This window comes from Diadema antillarum, unplaced genomic scaffold, assembly GCF_040938485.1.
Source record: "Diadema antillarum isolate AM-2024a unplaced genomic scaffold, OU_Dant_1.0 scf00000075, whole genome shotgun sequence".
In the NCBI taxonomy this organism is placed as follows: Eukaryota; Metazoa; Echinodermata; class Echinoidea; order Diadematoida; family Diadematidae; genus Diadema; species Diadema antillarum.
Window position 1 is genome coordinate 1,890,049 of NW_027270964.1, and position 20,039 is coordinate 1,910,087.

The window sequence follows — 20,039 nt, forward strand, 5'->3', positions numbered from 1 at the left end:
TCGAAAATCACTTAACTCGAAGCAAAATAAAAAGTCCCGAATTTTCCCTATGTATTTTCTCTAAGAAATATTTGGATAAACCGAAGTACGAGAGTCGAATTTCGGCTGTGTCAAAGTAAAACATTCAGTCCCTTTTGTACAAAATACACGTAGTTTACATCACTTGAGCCGAAGAAGATTTCTCTGGCATTCTCATTACATTTAGAGGAGAATAAAAAATCGGCATGTCGCAGAACCCCGTCCCTGACCTGCTGCAGGTAAGCATGCACACTCACCATACCGCTCCGCACGCATGTCGAATACATACACATGTATACATGTATACATACAGCACATCGATCCATACTTTATCCATACACACAGCACATCCATACTTTATCCATGTCAAGCCAGAACTCCTTGGTCAACCAATCGCTGCTTTAATATTTTAGTGACAGGCCAAGTGGGCGGAGCTTGTTTGTGCGTGCCCAGCTGGCTGTATAGTTTTGTTCAATGGAGGTGGGATGGGCCTGGGAGAGTGTTTGTCTCATGGTAGGTTGACAGAGATGGCTACCTACACGTATGTTGCACCGTAGACATAGCACATGCACATTGCCACATTAGCGCAGACATTCTCAGAACTACGTTTAACTACACTAGTATTGATACAAATTCCATGTTCAATTTAGAACAAAATAAGAACATTATCTTCAAGAACAGACAAATTTGCATGCAAACACACACATGCACACACACACATGCATGCAAATGTACTATAATACATGTACATAACTGTGAGTCGAAAAAAAATCGACTCTCGCGAGAGTCGAAGTTCACTTAAGTCGACGCATTTTCGTCAGTCCCGAGAGCTTCGACTCATGAGAGGTTTACTGTACTTCTCCTCTGCTTAATTAACAGGGGTTGATGCCATTGCCTCTCAGTCCCATGTAGCCATGAATACCGGTACATGTAGTGTGAAGTTCAGCAAGATTGAGCAACCGCAACACATTACCCACACGTTATCAAAAATAAAGCATGTCTTTTATTTGTGGAAGATGAGATGCTATAGCACATGTTGACTTGATATATGATAACATTTCAAATACACCCACAAACTTACCCCACAAACCATTTTGCATTACATTCTTCATTTTCTAGAAAAAAAAGATAGAACTAAAATTACTCAATAACAATTATCGCTGTCCTTGAAAAAAGATAGATGCACCGGTCGCCCAAGCAACAAGAGTTTAGCATAATATGTAGACTCATTATTCATATGAAAAGCATTTCTGGCAATCCTGTTCTAAGTCATCAGCAGTATATAACAGGAATTCCTTAATTCACTGCAAGCACTCATTGATACCATGCTTCTTTTACAGACACAAGTCATTAGGAGCATGAAAGTGAACATCCGATCCTGTCGGGTGTGCTCTGCCATGGAAGCAGCATTCTGCAGCTACCCTGATTTGTGCTGGGCATGTGCTTGAATCAGAATTGCCAATCTTGCTTGGGAGGTCAACACCCCTTCTGCTTTTGCGAGCGACATGCCACAAAGTCCTTCAGAGAGCACCACGGCTGATGATGCGCCGAGACGCCGAGGCAGAGGAGCACGATCAACTCTTGGAGGGTTTCCAGGCTGCCGGCTGAAACTCCTTCCCCGTACTGATAGCCTCGTCCGTGGAATCCACCTTCTCATAGGTTGGGGATGAAGCGTGGCCTGTGAGTGTGGATGGGGAAACAGGTACACATTTAGAATACACAATAACAAAAAATAATAAATACAGTGTAAATGAATAAAAAAATGGAAAAAAATAAACAAACAAACAAACAAACAAATTAATAAATAAATGAATAAGTAAATAAATAAATAAATTACATACCAGGTAATAAATGTAAAAGCTCACACTCTGATGATGTGAAGCACAAGAACATCGAAATCAGCCAGCAGAATAATGTTGCCCTACATGATTTTGTGATTTGTATATGGTAAACAAGCACTTCTTGGAATGAATTACAGTACAAACTATGAAATAACAAAAAGATGTATAATAACTTGGCAAAGAAAGTATGTGATTGATATGCATGTCACTATTGAATATCACAAGCACTCACCTTTAGTTGTTGTTTGCACTGGTTTCGCTACCAGACCTTCATGATATTCCAGTTCCTGTCTCTGTATCAGACAGAATCAACAATGTTAGCAAACAATTAAAAATGACAAAGCTTGATAAATCATTATCAAGAAACTCATGCCTTATCATATAGTGTTAAGTCAGAAAGTAATGACAACCACATATAGCAATGAACATCTCATCAATCCCTACCAGGCTAGGTGATCGACACTTGCCAGTGTGCAAGGAAGGAATATGAAGAATCTCCTTGATGTAGAAATTACGTATGTCAAAATAGAAGTTTGAATTGCACCTTGAGACGAGTGGCATAGAGTTAAGCCTTGAGGCATGACAGATGACACAACCACAAAACCTGATACAATCATGATGGTTGCCATTACATTTTGATAGAGCATCTTTCTTTCAGGTCATAATGGGCAAAACATTTCGTATCAGATCATGTCAAATATAAATCACTAATAGTGCCATTCTCATCATTTCATATTTGTGTTATATAGTGTAGGCACATAAGAGGAAAGTAATAAAATTTGGGAAGAACTGAAGCATTAAGTGAGCAAATTGTTAACAGTACATACGCCACGGTCATGGACAATGACCAACTTGACAGCATTTCATAGAAAAGTACAAAACCACTGCCAAACACTCTTATGGCATTTTACATAAAAATGCTGATCCAAACATTAAAAAAAAAACTTTTAAAGTAACACTGCAGTATAAGCCATATGCACTGTGGGGATTCTATGGCAGGAGGTGCTTAGTTACTGAGGCTACTGAAGTGTAACAACAGGGAGAGAAATTCACAGGGAACTCCTTGACTGCCCTGTACATGAAACACAAAATAATGCTGACAGAACTAATGAGAGACAGCAGGTATTAAAGACTTTTTCAATCTAATCCCTGGATGATGAGGATGAAAGTGCACACATCTGTGAATTCTGCCAAATACCTCTTTATCTTTGCGCTCCACCTCTGCAGCCCGAGCCTTGATGATCCTGGTCTTTTTCTCTCTCATGGCTATTTCCTCCTCAGTTGGTGGCTCTTTTCTTTTACCCCTGACCCAAGCTGAAGGGATAAAAAGATTTTGATAGAAAGGCAAGAGAAGAAATTAAAAAAAAATTGGGGGAAGAATACAAGATTATTTCAAAAAAAAATGAGAGAAAAAAAAGGGAAAAACTCCTAGTAGGCAAGAAGGACTTACACAAATCACTGCCATACAGAAAACAAACTTGCGGTAGGGATAGCACAAACTAAATCAGCAGAGTTTTTCTAGATTACATGAATGTAAAAGCATTAATATCAAATGTAAGTAGACAGTCAGTGAAAATGCTCCTGGAATTGTTACCTTCCCACTCAATCGGCACCATCCCTGCTTCATACTCAAAGTGGCTGACTGAGGATTCGACACTTCGTCTTGCCTTCATTTCTTCACCTACAAGAGGAAATAGTGCAATATATGGAATATGTTCATTTTCACAGCAGTACCAATTGAATCTCAACTTTGCTTAAAAGCTCCCTTTCAGTTTCAAAGCTTGTGTCACCACCCACACCAAGGTTTGACCTCCCATGCCAAGGTTCAACTGTACGCAAAAACATATAGATCTATATTTCTACATGTAGCAGGCGGTCTAATTTTAGACGGCGCGGGTTTATGGTCGAATTAGAGGCGGCTTGCATTATGTTGGGCTAGTCTTGCCGTCACACTTTGATTCCATATTGATTGAATAGCTAGCTTGCTTTGACTCAAACAATAGAAATACCAGGCATTATGAAAAGTATACAGTGCAGTGTTACTTTAATAATATGTATGCAGTTTACAGGTTTAGGCCCTATAACATTACAGTAAAATTTACAATTTTGATGTGTCACTATATGAATCATCATTGTTCAGCCTGGCATAGTGATAACAATGAATATGAATACCATGTTGATAAATTCTTTGAATTTCTCCCTACAAAATGGAGTTTTGTCCCCATCACAAAGGAATGGCATAATCACTCTTCTCCCTAAGAAAGACAAAGACCCTCTTTTTATTAAAAATTACCGTCCTATCACACTGTTGACAACCGATTATAAAATTGTGGCCAAGTGTTATGCGAACCGTCTTAAGCGCTGTTTACATGATATTATTCATCCGGATCAATCTGGTTTTATGAAAGGTAGGAGCATTAGCCACAACATTCGTTTAGTTTTGGACATCATTGAATACACTGAAAAAAATGATCTTCCAGGATCTATTTTGTTACTTGACATTGAAAAAGCTTTCGATAGTGTCTCCCACAAGTTTTTATTCCCAACCCTAGAAAAATTTAATTTTAGTAAAGATTTTATTGATTCAATCAAGACCTTATATACTGATCGACAGTCATATGTGTTGAACAATGGTTTTCTTACAGACCGCATTCCAATCAAAAGAGGAATTTTTCAGGGATGTCCAATCTCCCCTTATTTGTTCTTACTTGTAATAGAGATAATGGTCCTTTCCATAAGACAAAACAACTTAATTAAAGGTATCCCAGTTAAAAATCAAGAAGTTATGATCTCTTTGTTTGCGGACGATTCTGTGTGTTTTCTAGATGGTACAGATAATTCTTTTTCTCAACTTTTTAAAACTTTGCTCATATTTGGTTAGTTTTCTGGGTGTAAAATCAATTTCAGTAAAACTGAAGCCATTTGGATTGGCTCAAAGAAAGGAAACCAAGTTTTTCCATATATGAATCGTGGTGTTTCATGGAAAAAATCTCAATTCAAGTGTCTGGGAGTTGTTTTTTCCTTGAATGTTGCTTTAATTTATGATTTGAATTATAAAGAGAAATTGAAAAAAATAGAACAAACTATAAACTGCTGGAAAATATGAAATCTTTCATTAATTGGCAGAGTTTGTGTAATCAAAAACCCTTGTGTTGCCCCAACTAATATATCTCTTCTCCGTTCTTTCCATTAAATAACCTTCTTCCTTTTTTAAAATTTTGAATAAATTATTCTTTAAATTTATTTGGAATGGAGGTATAGACAGAGTAAAGAGAAAAGTAATGTGTAATAGTTATATTCAGGCAGGTCTTAAAATGGTGGACCCCTTTTCTTTTGCAACTGCCCAAAAGATGATGTGGGTAAGATGGTTATTGGATGATGATTTTGATGCTTCATGGAAATGTATTGAGCTATCCTTTTTGGAAAGCTTTAATCAAGACGTTCAATTATTGTGGAAATCCCATGCTCCCGAGAGTGTTTTAAATTCTCTTGGTAATACACAATTAGCTGAAGCATTACGAAGTTGGTACTTATTTAGAGAAGAAGCTACTATTGAATTTTATGGTAATAAATTTTCAGAGTTAAGTGCATGTCAAGTTCTGTGGTATAACAGATCCATTCGTTTGAAATCTAAACCTTTCTTTTTTTATCCATCTTGGTACCGTAAAAAAATATTTACTTTATCTGATTTATTTAATCCACCCCTTTCTGGCCATAAACTTTTTGAAGAAATTATATTGGATTTTGGTATCCCTGTTACAGACAGGAGGAAATATAACTTTTTGATTAAGAATATACCAGAAGAATGGATGAAGAATTTCGATCCTGATATAGTGGGAGTTCATGAAACAATTGTTCATAAACTAGTGAACACTAAAAAAGTCCCCAAAAGTACGTACAACTTATTACTCGGTTCCCACATCCCGAACAAAAGATATGCATTTTGGAGTGAAATTTTGTCTGTGCCAGTAGCTACGGATTGGGAAAAGGTACACAATACTAATTTTTTTTTGTAATATTGATACCAAACTAAGATCTTTTTATTTTAAGATTTTCCACAAAGCTATTGCATTGAATGATGAATCTCCTAACTGCTCCCTATGTGATAAAAAGGAGGAAACAATTGTTCATTTATTCTGTGAATGTAAAAAGATTACCCCAATTTGGCAGGACCTCCTTGACATAATTTCATGGTACAACAGTTCAATCAATAATGTAACCAATTTCGAGAAACTTTTTGGATTTTGTAATGATAAATTTGTTTCACATTTATTTCTGTTAATGAAATATCATATCTACAGTTGCAAGTTTGGTAATTAGACTCCCCAATACAGTAGCATTCAAATCTTTTGTTAAAAAACAGAAGGAAATTGAATATTACATAGCAAAAAAGAAAAATAAATTAACTTCCCATTTCAAGAAATGGCGTTTTGAGATTTAACTCCTCCATGCAATCCTCAGGCCATTGTAATAGACCAAGTACATTGAATGCTTATTGGTGCCTTATTTTGTTTCTTTGTTTGTTTGTTTTTGTATATAGAAAGCCATATTGCGTTATTTATTTGTAGTCGCATGTAGTGCATGTAGTACAATATACATTGTAATGTATAGTAATGCTGCCATTTGTTGTCGATTTTGGCTCTTCAGGGGCGATTTCTGAGATGGTAGCCTTCTTTGGCATTGACGTGACCTGACCTCCCATGAATCGATAATGAGTGTTTTGAAACTTTACCATTGGATGTAGGGTTTGCATGACATCTTACAGAGTGCATTGTGTCTGGATTGGGCCGGGTCAGGTGGTGAGATGATCTACATCTATATTTATATGTACAGGGTATGTGTGTGGGGTGTGAGTGTATATGTGTTGGGATGAGGATGTGTGGGGTGTGTGTGTGTGGAGGGGGGGGGGGGGGAGGGAGGTGTAGTTTGTGTGGAAGTTCAAGTTATGTTTGGGTAAGGTGGATCTTCTCGCCCCCTGATTTGGCTTGTTCCAGTCTCTGCAGTGCACACACTTTTTTCAGTTGGAAGGGAGGATGAAACTGTTAATTGGTCACTCATTAGTTTGTTTACTTGTTTGTTTGTTTGTTTGTTATATTCTCCTTCCCCATCTCGGAATATCGCTCTTGAACAAGATCTGATTTGTATAATTATAGTAACTTAATGTTCTGCCTTTTTTTTTGTTCTTTTTTACAATTCCTCTACGTTGTTCAGTGATTGCATTATTCTAATCAAGTTGATTGTTGTGAATAGTGTGATTCTGTATAATTTTTCAATAAAACATAAATTTAAAAAAAAATGAATATGAATACCAAGCAAAAATAGATCTACGGTGCACAAGAAAATTAATTTATTTTGACATCCATTTCATTAATAAGGATTGTGTTTTCATTTCATTAAGGATTGTTATCTAAGTTTTGCTCATCCATTCTAGTATGGGGTCATACACATCACTCATCAGCTCACATTAAATTTACAGTTACAGCTCAGTCTCAGACTCAAATGTACTTTTCAACCTCACTGACATCGTCCTCATTTTTGCTCACTTACCTAGGGCGTTTGTCGTGCTTGGGATTTCATAATACTTGTTTCCCATCTTATCAACGCCTACCAGAATCTTCGCCGGTTTTGACGACCTGAACAGAGCTCTAACAAAATTCATGTTTTTCTTTCCCTCGGACCTTCCGCTGATTGGGATGGAGGATAACAAACCCTGTTATGTTTGTGTTCAGGATCCACCAACTCTGAACTGAACATCTGATGCATGGAGACTGCGTAAGGGCTGTGCACGGTACTGGCTGGCCCGTTCAATTAAATGTTACAACTTTTAATTTTTTTTTTCTTAATGATTAATTTGTATATTTAAAATAATTGATGAATAAAGGTTATTAAATTTTCTTAAAGGTTGAATAACCTTGACATAAAACAAAAATGACCAAATCAATATTTAAATCGAGAATGCATTTTACATCTTACGGACCAGACTAATATGGCGACTTACATGAAATTTTGGCAGGTGCAGGTGAGTGCAAGTGCTAGCGAGAGGTCTGCGCTAGCAACGTCTGCTTCAATTGCAGAATTAAATACAGTTTACTAGTTAAAAGTACCGCATCTGAAAGAGACGAAATGACGAAAGACATGGGAGCCGTACCAGATTCTTTGTGACTACACTAATTAAAGGAAACTTTGAGAAATCAATCGCCGTGAAAAAGCACCATGTTAAATGTCCTCACAGAGAGGAGCCGTGGAAATCTGCGGCCAAGTCAGATTCAGCGTGCCGAAGCTACCCGACGAACGTTCCGACTGCAGCTGAGCAAGCATCGCGATGTCCAGCGCATTCACGCGAGTGGAATCAACTCATTGGATATTGATCCCGTAGAGCATAAATAGTAAGAAAAAAATCTGCTGTGGAGATGTGTGCAGTGAAAAGATAATGTGTGTAATGAAATGTTTTACCATATTAATTACTTGAATGAGAATTAAATTAATTTAAATCATATTAAAAGATGAACATGAACAGATAAGGTTGATCAGTTGATGATAACGCCCACTACAGCCACATGGCACAGGTGGCATAACGTTACGTCAAAGACTTGTAATGTTAGAGCATTAGTAGAGGGCCATTTTTCGATCCTGAGCCTGAAGAGTTAGCATAGTACTGTATTAGTAAACTAAATAAAAGTAAAATAGATTGCTCTTTTCTACACTAATTCCATACAGTATGCCCTCTCTAGCTCTAGAGATGGCCTGGGCCCGGGCCAATTGCGATGACGAGGTACTAAAACCAACAATAGTTGTGATGTCATTTAGAATATGAAGATTCACATGAAATATCAAGACAAAGGAATTTTAAGAATAATTGAATAATTCTAATTCTGTGCCTAGGTCCCGGACAGTGGAACATGGAAGATCATTCACTGATATAATAATATGTTCTACTTTCTTATCTAAATTATGCTCCTCCTGGGGGCATCGAGACATGTGTATGAAAATATATTTGAAAAACTTTTCTCAAGTCCAATAACATGGACAATTCATATTAGGAATGTGTCTTTGAAAGGTAATGAAGATTGTTGACATTTCTTGTATCGATTTTCCCTATATTGTACTTGTTATGTCAGGTTGATGCAGATTTTCTGTCTATGGCAACTATTACTAGGGGCATGGAACAAATTGCATAGATTCATATTTATAACTTCAACAAGCTTTAACAATTTTTTTGATTGTGCCCAACTTTTACTTAAAAGTTTGGATTTTTTCATTAATATTCATACATTCATTCAATCCAGAATCTTGAATCCCCATAATCTCCAAGAGTTGTCTATATGCTACATTTCTTGTATGTATATTTTCTCTATATTCTACTTTTATGTCAGAGGTTGATGCAGATTTTCTATTTTTTCTATGGCAACTAAAGGGACATGAAACAAATTCCATAAATTCATAATATTCATTAATAAGCTTTGATATTTAATTTGTTTGATTATGACCAACTTTTACTTAAAAGTTGGGATTTTTTATTTGTTCAATCCACAATCTTTAATCCTCATAAACTCCAAGAGTTGTCTATTTGCTACTTTCTTCTTTTTTTTTCATTCCGTGAAAACCTTTTTTTTTTTTTTTTTTTGATGGTGTGTACCATAGTGAAACTGAAAATCATTAAGTTTGTTTCCAGAAATGCCGCAGAATCTTCTGGCAACAGAATGCAAGAATTCTATCCAAATGCAGAGGAAAAAAATTTGGAGCTCATGCCTAATTTGTGTTGAATGTCACCAGAACAATATCCACATGTACAAAATTATCTAATATAGACATTATACATATATCATATTTTGTATTAGATCAACAACTATATCTGGTGAAACTGCTAGTGTATATCCAGTGGCATGCTATTTACTGAATAACTGCATTCTCCTAGTATAGAGAAAGTGAAAAGGGATTACAAAATACAGGACACTTGCATTAAAACGAACATGGTTAGAAGAACATTTGTTACAACAAAGTAAAACTTCAAGTCCCAACATTGTTATTAATAAAGTCTATGGTGCAAAATTGACATTGGTCTTAACAAAAGAGAATTGCTGTTCCCGAAGATTTTTTTTTTTTTTTTTTTTTTTTTTTTTTAATGGGGGTCACTTGTACAGTGTTTTATGAAGCTCAGCTCAAGTGCATTGTACTTGTATCTCTTTTATTCTCCCAAATCGGCCAGCATCTCAGCATAACTTTGTCATGTTGGCTCTCCTACACGCTAGTGCAGTCTTACTGGAGGAGGCCAGATTAATCACACTCTCTTAAAAAGAAAAGAAAAGAAAAGTGAAAGAGCTTTTGTCTTACAGAGGTTTAAATGTCATGTTCTTGCTGGTCATTAGTACATTACATACCGTGGTAATGTACATGTAAAATGCATGAAGAAATCAATGTGTGTGAGGTAATTTTCCCCTTTCCATGCAGTATGCTTTCAGGTGGAGCTGATGGGGTGGTCGCTATCTATGACACTGAATGCATCCCAGAGGTCAGGGAGTTCACTTGTGAGACTGTGTGCACTGTTGGGAGGTGAGTTGAGTTTCGGCAGTGTGGTATGCTGATAATGAACAAGTTTGGAGAAGTGTGATTTTCACCTAAAATGTGATTTACTCAAATATTGGACTATGAGGGTAGATACAAATCTTTCGTAAAAACGCAGTGCTCCCATGTATTTTTGTCCCCGCCGAACGAGTTCGAGCAGGGGACTATGAAACGGGCTCCGTACGTGTGTGTGTCTGTGTGTCCGTGTGTCCGTCTGTCCGTGCGTCCGTGTGTGATCAAAATGTTCAAAATGCTACTCCTTCGCCATTTCTAACCCGATTTTGATTCTGTTTGCTTTATATGATAGCACTACATGGGAGCTTTGAAACTTCAATACAGAATTTCAGTTGTGACCTTTGACCTTGACCTTTGACCTATATTGTACATTTTGCTTCAAAATGCTACTCCTTCGCCATTTCTAACCCGATTTTGATTCCGTTTGCTTTATATGATGGCACTAGGTGAGGGCTTCAAAACTTCTACATAGAATTTTGACCTTTGACTTCTTTGATCTTTGACCTTGATTTTTGACCTATATTGTACATTGCCTACAAAATGCTACTCCTTCGCCATTTCTAACCCGATTTCGATTCCGTTTGCTTTATGTGATGGCACTAGGTGAGGGCTTCAAAACTTCTACACAGAATTTTGACCTTTGACTTCTTTGACCTTTGACCTTGATTTTTTACCTATATTGTACATTTTGCTACAAAATGCTACTCCTTCGCCATTTGGTACCCGATTTCAATTCCGTTTGCTTTAAGTGATGGCACTAAGTGAGGGCTTCAAAATTTCTACACAGAATTTTGACCTTTGACTTCTTTGACCTTTGACCTTGATTTTTGACCTGTATTGTACATTTTGCTACCAAATGCTACTCCTTCGCCATTTCTAACCCGATTTCGATTCCGTTTGCTTTATGTGATGGCACTAGGTGAGGGCTTCAAAACTTCTACACAGAATTTTGACCTTTGACTTCTTTGACCTTTGACCTTGATTTTTTTTACCTATATTGTACATTGGCTACAAAATGCTACTCCTTCGCCATTTCTAACCCGATTTCGATTCCGTTTACTTTATGTGATGGCACTAGGTGAGGGCTTCAAAACTTCTACATAGAATTTTGACCCTTGACTTCTTTCACCTTTGACCTTGATCTTTTTACCTATATTGTACATTTTGCTACTAAATGCTACTTCCGGCGGGGACATTTTTTACGCACCGCGTAATTTCTACTTTTCCTTGTGTTCTATATTTTCAGATCACAAACATGTGTAATGCAACACAACATGACAACAGTTGCGGAGTAGTCACTGCTAATACCATGACTATCACTCTATTTATAGAGCTAACCTCACTTATTCCATGACTTGCAATAATGACATCTGCCTGGATATAGAGCTCGAAATTAACAACTTCAAGCTTACCACCTGTTACCATGGTAATAGCAATCAAAGGGAATGTGTTATGTTGTGTTTTTGTTTATCTTTGAAGTGAAAATATGAATAAAAGCAAATGAAGTTCAAATGGATTGTGTGATTATACCCGCCCACTGGTATCCCCATGCAGGAGCAATCGCCATGTCCACAAACACAGTGTGGAGACGGTGCAGTGGTATCCCAGGGATACGGGGATGTTCACCTCAAGCTCTATGGACATGACGCTCAAGGTGTGGGACACCAACGCACTGGTTCCTGCGGAGCGCTTTGTCTTGAGAAAGCCCGTCTATTGCCACCACATGTCTCCTGTTGCCAACAAACACTGTCTCATTGCAGGTGAATAGTTATTGTCTTTGAAGGCAATTCTTACACGTTTACATTAAACGCAGCAAAATGACATGATATATATATCAAATATGTAAGAATGTATTTCATCTGTTTTTATATAACCTGCTCTTCAAAATTAAATATAGGGAGTTTGAGCCCTCTTTTTTTAATGCCTGCAATGTCCGAAAGCAAATGTAAATTTTTAATTCTGATTGCCAGCTTTCATAGCAGCCACTATTGTATTATCATGTTACTGTTGAAATAACTTCTTCTTGCAACTAGAATATAATTCAACAAGAATATGGAAAGTGGACCATGTTGATGATAATAATCTTTTGTGTGACATGGAGTGGCCTAAAGGTATCATGTAGACCTTCCAGTCATAACGAGAATGGATAATATGTGGTCTACTCTTCCTGTGTGCAGTGGGTACCAGTAACCCCCAAGCCACCCTGTGTGACCTCAAGTCGGGGTCTGCCACCCACATCCTGAAGGGCCATGATGCTTCGGTGCTCTGTGTTCGATGGTCCTCAAAACACGAGTTCCTCCTTGCTACTGGCAGGTACGTTGACAACCACAACTTGCAGAAGGGGTGTAGCTATAAATCAAATATGTATCAAGAGCAAAAGTATACATGGTACATCGTACATTTCATGTTGTTTAACCTGCCAATGCCTACCAGGTATTTATTTTTAAGATAACCCTCAAACTTCGGGTGCTTACAGATAGAGTGTCAACACATGTAAACCTTGAAATGTAATAAATGGAAGAAAATCAGAGTCCTGATGTTAATACATGTAGTAATAACGGTGATAACATGAGCAACTTTAATCCTCTGAATCCACACCCACTCATCACAAGGTAGGCTGCCATGCATTTCCCATTACCATCAAAATATGCTCAAAGAGTCTTAAGGTATTAAGGTATGGAAAATCAACTTTAAAGTTACAGAATTATGATACTATGCCACACGCCTATATCATGTTAGGAACTGATCAGTAAACATTTCCAATATTTTTATTTTCGGTATAATTTTGTTACTCCAGGCAATGAAGGAATGTGGAATTTTGAAGGACAAGGCATTGAGAACCAAACACTTCAAGACTAAGAATAGTAGTTTCAGTTAAATTGAAATATTATGATGTTTGAAAGGGGTTAGTGTCTCTCATTTTTCCTAATTTTGTTTTGTTGTTTTATTCCAAGCCAAGACAACAAAATCTTGTTGTGGGACATCCGGCAAGCCAAGGGGAATCTGATGGCTTTGGACCAACACAATGGAGAGGCTATCAAAGGTTCCTCAGCTGGTAATTATAACTTCCTCTGGCAAGAGTTACACAATAGTGGGTTTTATTCATGGATGTTTTGTTTTTGCTCATACAGTGCACTCCCACTATAACGAACACGGTTATAACGAAATTCCAGTTACAACGATGTGAAATTTAGGGCCGCAACATTATCAACTCTATGTATTTTTATTGTTTACCAATTCGGTTAAAATAACGAAATTCGATATTACCAAAGAAAATTGCCGGTCCCAAGGACTTTGCTATTACGGGAGTCCACTGTAATGGATATATCACTGTCTTCATTCGAGGAGACATTGGTGTGATGGCGACCTGATAAGAGTACCATCTCATGCTGTGACATATATTGTGCTATTGTAGCTGGCATTCTCTATTACGAAAATCTCAAGGAGGATTTGACCTGTCATCTCTGACAGTTTTGTTGTTTCTTTTTACTTTGTAAGTCGATAGGAAGCTTCTAACAACCTGCGTGAAGTGTGCTTTAGTTTCAAATCCAGCAGTGATAGAGAACGTACTGTGAAAGTGGATATTTTCGCGCGACTAATTTTACATGCTTGGCCTGGTCTAAAGAAGATTTTCGAGTGTTTTTAATTCCATGGAATCAAGAGATCAACTACTGGAACATGGGTTGTGCGAAAATTTCCACTTTTACAGTCCATTACAGATCTGATAGCACAGGGAGACATGACTGGCCAGAGTGAATCGAGCTTCATTTGTTGCCCACTGAGGTGCATTCAAAGGCCACGAAAAGCGCTGTCAGTGAATATGTGCATTGAAGCATACACTCATGGGTAACAGTCGACTTCAGTCAAGATTCTTTGGCTGTGTGTGTTTCTTGCATAGAGATCAGTGATAAAGCTGTTCAATTTGTGACAGGGATTCTGAAATCTATCCCACTCGATGGTATAACTACACTATGGAGTCTTTGAATATGCTTCTTATCCCATTGAGGACAATCCCGAGTATACTCGGCCATATGTCTATGGGAAATGCGTGTTGTAGCAAAGTCAGCCCATCCTCAACGGGTTAAACAAACTCCACTCAGCTAGAAAGAAGACAAAGATTACAAAGTTCTGTATAAATTTGTATCCACATCGGTACAAATTTGTTAGTATTGAATACTGTACCATGTATTCTATTTACCTGCTGTCAAAAATGGTGAATTACTATAGGTCCCATTCCCAGGGTTCCCAGCCCATCAGGGAAATCAGGGAAAATTGTTTTACTTTTTTCCAGTCAGAGAAAAGTCAGGGAATTTGATAAAAGTGTCTCAAATCAGGGAAAAGTCAGGAAATATTGATTGGCCCAAGAATGGAAAGTAGTCAGTCAGACTCTGTTATATTTTGGTGCATATCAAAACAACACCCATTGGATGACCAGTGTTTTATACTGCAAAGACATATCTGTAGTTCACTGCAGCAACATAGAAAACGTGAAACTGGAAATGATTTGAAATAATTGTCATGGAATTTTGAGATTTCATCGGGGAAAAATTAGGGAATTTTGTTCTTGCCAAATGCTGGGAACCCTGACTCCGAGAACAATTTCTGCTTGCGCACTGATTAGTGAGGACTGCCACTAATGCATGGCATCTCTTGTACCTTCCCACATGAACAGTGAACACAGCACACAGTGGACACGTCAACGGACTCTGCTTTACCGAGAATGGGCTGTACTTGGTCAGCTGTGGAACGGACAACAGGGTCAGATTATGGGATGCTACCACAGGCAAAAATACTTTGGTGAGCTTCCAAAACTCTCTGTCTGTCTGTCTGTCTGTCTGATTCTTCATTTATTTCAACAACATCTTTTATAGAATTAGACAAAATAGAGATTAGTGAAAATCTGTAGATTGCCCAGAAAGGCTCACTCTCACTTTCCCCCATGAAATACACATTCTTTGTACTTGAAGTATGATTTATATTAAAATGGGACATTTTTTTTTCTCTTTATTCATTCAAGAAACTTAGTAAAAAAAAAAACTTGTGGTAACTGATTCTGTGGTGTTTCAGCAATGATGGAAGTTCATGGAAGTTCATGTATGTTCATCAAATTTTGCAATAAATGTAATTTCTTTTTACAGTTAAAGAATTCTTTAATGGTTTTGTTCAACAACAAACATAATTGAGACTGTTTCACCTACACATATGTAAGTATGCTCTTGCAGCTTATTGAATTAGAATTTGTTTACTCTATTAGTCATGTCAGAGTGGTGTTGTTTTTGAGCTTGATAAATTTCTCTGCCTCCTGCTTATCAGATCAATTACGGTAAGGTGACCAACGACAGCCGGAAATGTGTCAAGATCAGCGTGTCGCACGGTGTCCAGCCGGATGTGGCCTTTGTGCCCAATTCGAGCGACATCTTGATGTTTGACCTGTTGAGCGGAGAGGTGGATAACACCATGAAGGGTCACTATAACAACGTCAACTGCACCACTTTTCACCCGCTGTTCCAGGTGAGAGAAAGACGAGATATGCATGTATCGACAGATGGTCATAGTATGAAGTTCAATGGATGGATCAAACAGCCAATGTATTAGACCATGGATAGATCAATGGCTCGAGGGAAAATTATAGAAAGGGTCAAGAACATTCTGCAGTTTTATTGGTCGAGAGCTGTGCGTAATTTTTACTGGTCACGCTTTCAATGTCAAATAGTTATTTTAATGATCACTGAAGATAGTCACTGTATACATGCTATCGCACACTTGTACAATTGTAGCTAGAGTTTGTGCACTTAGCAGCAGATGGCCAGCCAGGCACAAGAAGGATCCAGTAGATTCGACATGTTTCATTGCTGAAAAAGAAATAACCAATGAACAATTTATTTTAGCAGAAGTTTGTGCACCATTTTTTAAAACAGATGATCTTCACATCTTCTTGTATGTCAGTAGGTATAATGTGTGTTCTGTAACAATGGAAACTAATCTAAATTCATGAATTTCCAAAGTTTGTGCTCTACTCTGATTTGATATGTTCCATTTATTCCCAAACATGTATCTCAGAGGGGGTCAGAACTCCAGTTGCTCGATGAATATGGTATTTAGACAGTCGACCTAGACTTATTTTGCCTAGTCCTTTGGAGGGACATAACGTCAATTGTCCTATGGTTGTTTGTTTACAAGCATTTACAAATGCTTCCATAGCAATCACATAAAAATAAATCAAATAAAACATGTGACATTACACTCTTTTTTTGTGTGTTATCCCAAAAATTGGTTTGATGTAAGTGCTTACATTGCCTAGTCAAATAGCTATTTATGAATACTATCTATTTTTCAGTAATTCAACAAACCTGTCAATATCAAGAGCTCATTGGAGTTGGATTTTATTGCAATACTTGTTTATACTAAAGGTGAGATGTATTAAAGTGGTAGTATAGTTTTGGTTGAGACCTAATTTCAGGTTTCTAACATTTTTCGGTGAGATAATGAGAAACCTCTTATGAAATATGAAACAGCATTTAATTCCATGAGAAATTCAACGTCTATTTTATAATTTTTTTTTTTAAATGGCTGAGATATCCAAAACTGAGTGATTCTGATAAAGTGTGGGACCCACCTTTTATTATGATCACTTTGTTTTACTTTGTTACCTCCGCCAAGGGAGGAGGTTATGTTTTCATTACCGTTGGTTTGTTCGTTTGTTCGTTCGTTCGTCTGTGTGCAAAATAACTCAAAAAGTAGATAACGGATTGGGATGAAACTTGCAGGAAAGGTTGAGAATGACACAAGTAACAAACGATTAACTTTTGGTAGTGATCCGAGAATTTTGGGGAAATTTATGAAGGATTTTTGATATTTTGACAGATAGGGTCAATGAACTTGGGAGTTCAGGCTGCGCGTATTTGAGGTTTGCATGCGCGCACTAAAGTGCGTGCTCTAGTTTCTGCTAGGGCGAGGCGCGCCATGCAGCTGAGGGTTTATGACGTAACAAAGGCTTCTATATTGGGAAATCGGGCGATTTTGTCAGCATGTATACCTATCAGTGGAAATCACTGATCTCTATGGAAGAGCCCAATGAGCTTTGAACTTCCCCAGTGGTGGAGAGGAGAAAAATCTTTTTGCAAGATCATCGGTGGAAAGTAGCTGCTTGCGCTTGGCGGAGGTCTGCGCTCTCAGAGTGCTTTTCTAATTTTGGATGTTTCAGTCATTCCAAACCCGATTTTCATCAAATAAACTTTGAATTCTTCTTGAAATGGTATGCTCCGTACTATTCCATGTGTTTTCTTGGTAACTCGCAAAAAGTTAAAAACCAATTCTCATCTCCACCAATACTGTACCATCCCTTTAAGTGTTTTTCATTTCTTCCAGATGTTAAATCTCAAGAGTAATGTGAAATAAGGATTCACACAAGTTACAATAGTACATTCACAACAAGTGCAGTCATTCTAGTAAGTTGTAAATGCCTTTATGGTTGTTAATGTTGACAACTCGATCTGTTAATCTTTTTATCTGTGATAGGAGGTGTACAGTGGCGGAAATGACAGTAATATTCTCATCTGGGAACCTGATCTTGGCCACGTAAACTTTGAGGAGCCCCCACCCAAGAAGCTGGTAAGAATTCAAACTCAAATTGAGAAGTCTGTGTGGCACCACAAGATGCTTTCATACCACTTTTTATGTCTCAATGAAAGGATTGATCAATATCGTGTGTACCTTATCTAGGGAAGTTGGGGTCATGGGTCAAAGGTCAGGGGGTCAAAGGTCAACTCCTCAAAATATCACTACTTTCCTTAAAATGCAATATGCCTCAAGGTTTGTTTTTTTAAAACTTGATGTATGGCATGTATTACCCAATATATATTTTTGGGGAAGTTTCTTGCCAAAAGGTCAAAGGTCAAAAGGTAAAAGGTCAAGTGAAAGTGCTAAATTGCACTTTTTCCTCCATATCTCGAAAGTAACTCAAGGTATCATCATGAAACTTACCTATTTATGCATGTTCTACCTAACAGTGATTCTCTGTGGAACTGTGAGGTCAAAGGTCAAAGACCAGGTTTAGATAATGCTATTTTCCCATTTTATACTGAAATCATACTTTTTCTCAATACCTTGAAAATTACTCAATGCATAAACTTATAAAAGGGTCAAAAGTCAAGTAAAAATCATCAGTTCCCCAAATACCTGCACTCTGACATTTTAATCATTCATCCAATTGAACCTAATTCTAGGAAAGTGAACATTCAGCACATTTGTGTCAAACCTGTCATTTTATTATTTTGCCAATTGTGTGAAACTGTCATCACACATTGTCAAGACATTGTACTATAGACCTACTAGGAGAACCATGCATTATGGCGGAGGCATATCAATCGCCGTAGCAATATATCTAGTTTTTTATGCACAAATGTTCGGAATGTCACTCGGAATATTTACACCAAAAATCAGCTTTCCATATGCTTTTATAAACCAATTACAGGCGAAAATGAGGTTTTTTGCATATATCTGAATAATTAATTAATTTGAAATAGAAAATGCAAATTTTTTGAAAATTTAACTTAACAGTCTTGTAGATTACATCCGGCTTTATGTTCATGCAAAATTTTGCGGTGATCGCGCAATCAACGGCCGAGATCTGAAGGGGGAGCCATAATGGCCCCCCCAGGAATTCAAGCTCGCTAAATAGCCCAGGTAAGTTAGGGTTAAGTAATTGGGGGGGGGGGGGGGGGGGGGGTAAAGACAACGAACTGCAAAATTGCAAAAAGTCAACATGTAATATTCTATTCTCAGTTTTTGTCTGAATTCCGTGTTGGGAGAAGAAACTCGAGACTTGCAAAGCTAAGAAATCACATTTCAAGAATCAAAAGCAGGGCTAGTAGGTATTGCTCTGTCGTCTTTGTCAGATTTCGGAATCATTTTAGGGAGGGGTTTAAGTGGGGAATACCCCAATACAACATTGATGGTGTTGCTCTTTGATTTGTGCTTGCATTCCTAGACCACAGCGGCCAAGCCGAGGAAATTCTACGGTCACGAGATCAGCGCCACGGCAGACACGTGGAGCAGCAGTGAAGACGAAGGAGACTGAGAGGTCAATGACCCCATTAAAGGGTCATCTACCCCTCAGAGGTCATAGGAGGTCAATCCGCAAGTCGCATGAGGTCAGTGTGTCGCGTTTCACAGGGTCAGCAACTCGCTCGCAGGATCTTGTGGAGAGATCAATGTGAGCCCCCGTGAAGATCAGGTGGAAATCTGCATCAGACAATGTGAAACCCACAACAGGCTTTTGTGATCTGAAGTGAACGGAGTACATCCCGATGCCAGCATCAAGCTTATAAGTGCAATAGTGGTATTGGGTGTGCATTGTTGTTGTTTTTTTTTGGGGGGGGGCTGGGGTTGGTGTTTTGTTTTGTTTTGGTTTTTTTTTTTCTGTGGAAATGTCAGGAATTAAATATTTCTGTACTGTACTGGATATACTTCTTTTGTCTGTAGTGTTAAGACTTCCTCAGACTGCCGAAGAGCTAGATTTGCAGACTGGGAGAAGTAGTCACGCTCTTGGGTTTTAGATACCCAACAAATAGTAGCAAAATACCAATGTGAGTTGTCAGAACC

The 20,039-nt window shown here is 37.8% G+C and overlaps 2 protein-coding genes across 2 annotated transcripts; one reads left to right on the forward strand and one right to left on the reverse strand.

Moving 5' to 3' along the window:
- Nucleotides 1-1,592: 1,592 nt before the first annotated feature.
- Nucleotides 1,593-7,518, reverse strand: LOC139717402 (NADH dehydrogenase [ubiquinone] 1 alpha subcomplex assembly factor 2-like). The gene is made up of 5 exons (XM_071628899.1): nt 7,407-7,518; nt 3,454-3,540; nt 3,058-3,173; nt 2,092-2,152; nt 1,593-1,696 (listed from the first exon to the last, which is right to left on the reverse strand). Exons 1-5 carry the CDS (start codon nt 7,516-7,518, stop codon nt 1,593-1,595), a joined length of 480 nt encoding a protein of 159 aa, XP_071485000.1.
- A 554-nt stretch (nt 7,519-8,072) lies between these two features.
- Nucleotides 8,073-19,781, forward strand: LOC139717403 (DNA excision repair protein ERCC-8-like). The gene is made up of 9 exons (XM_071628900.1): nt 8,073-8,245; nt 10,308-10,409; nt 11,991-12,196; nt 12,614-12,749; nt 13,391-13,491; nt 15,109-15,233; nt 15,750-15,947; nt 17,955-18,047; nt 19,426-19,781. Exons 1-9 carry the CDS (start codon nt 8,073-8,075, stop codon nt 19,513-19,515), a joined length of 1,224 nt encoding a protein of 407 aa, XP_071485001.1. The 3' UTR covers nt 19,516-19,781.
- Nucleotides 19,782-20,039: the final 258 nt, after the last annotated feature.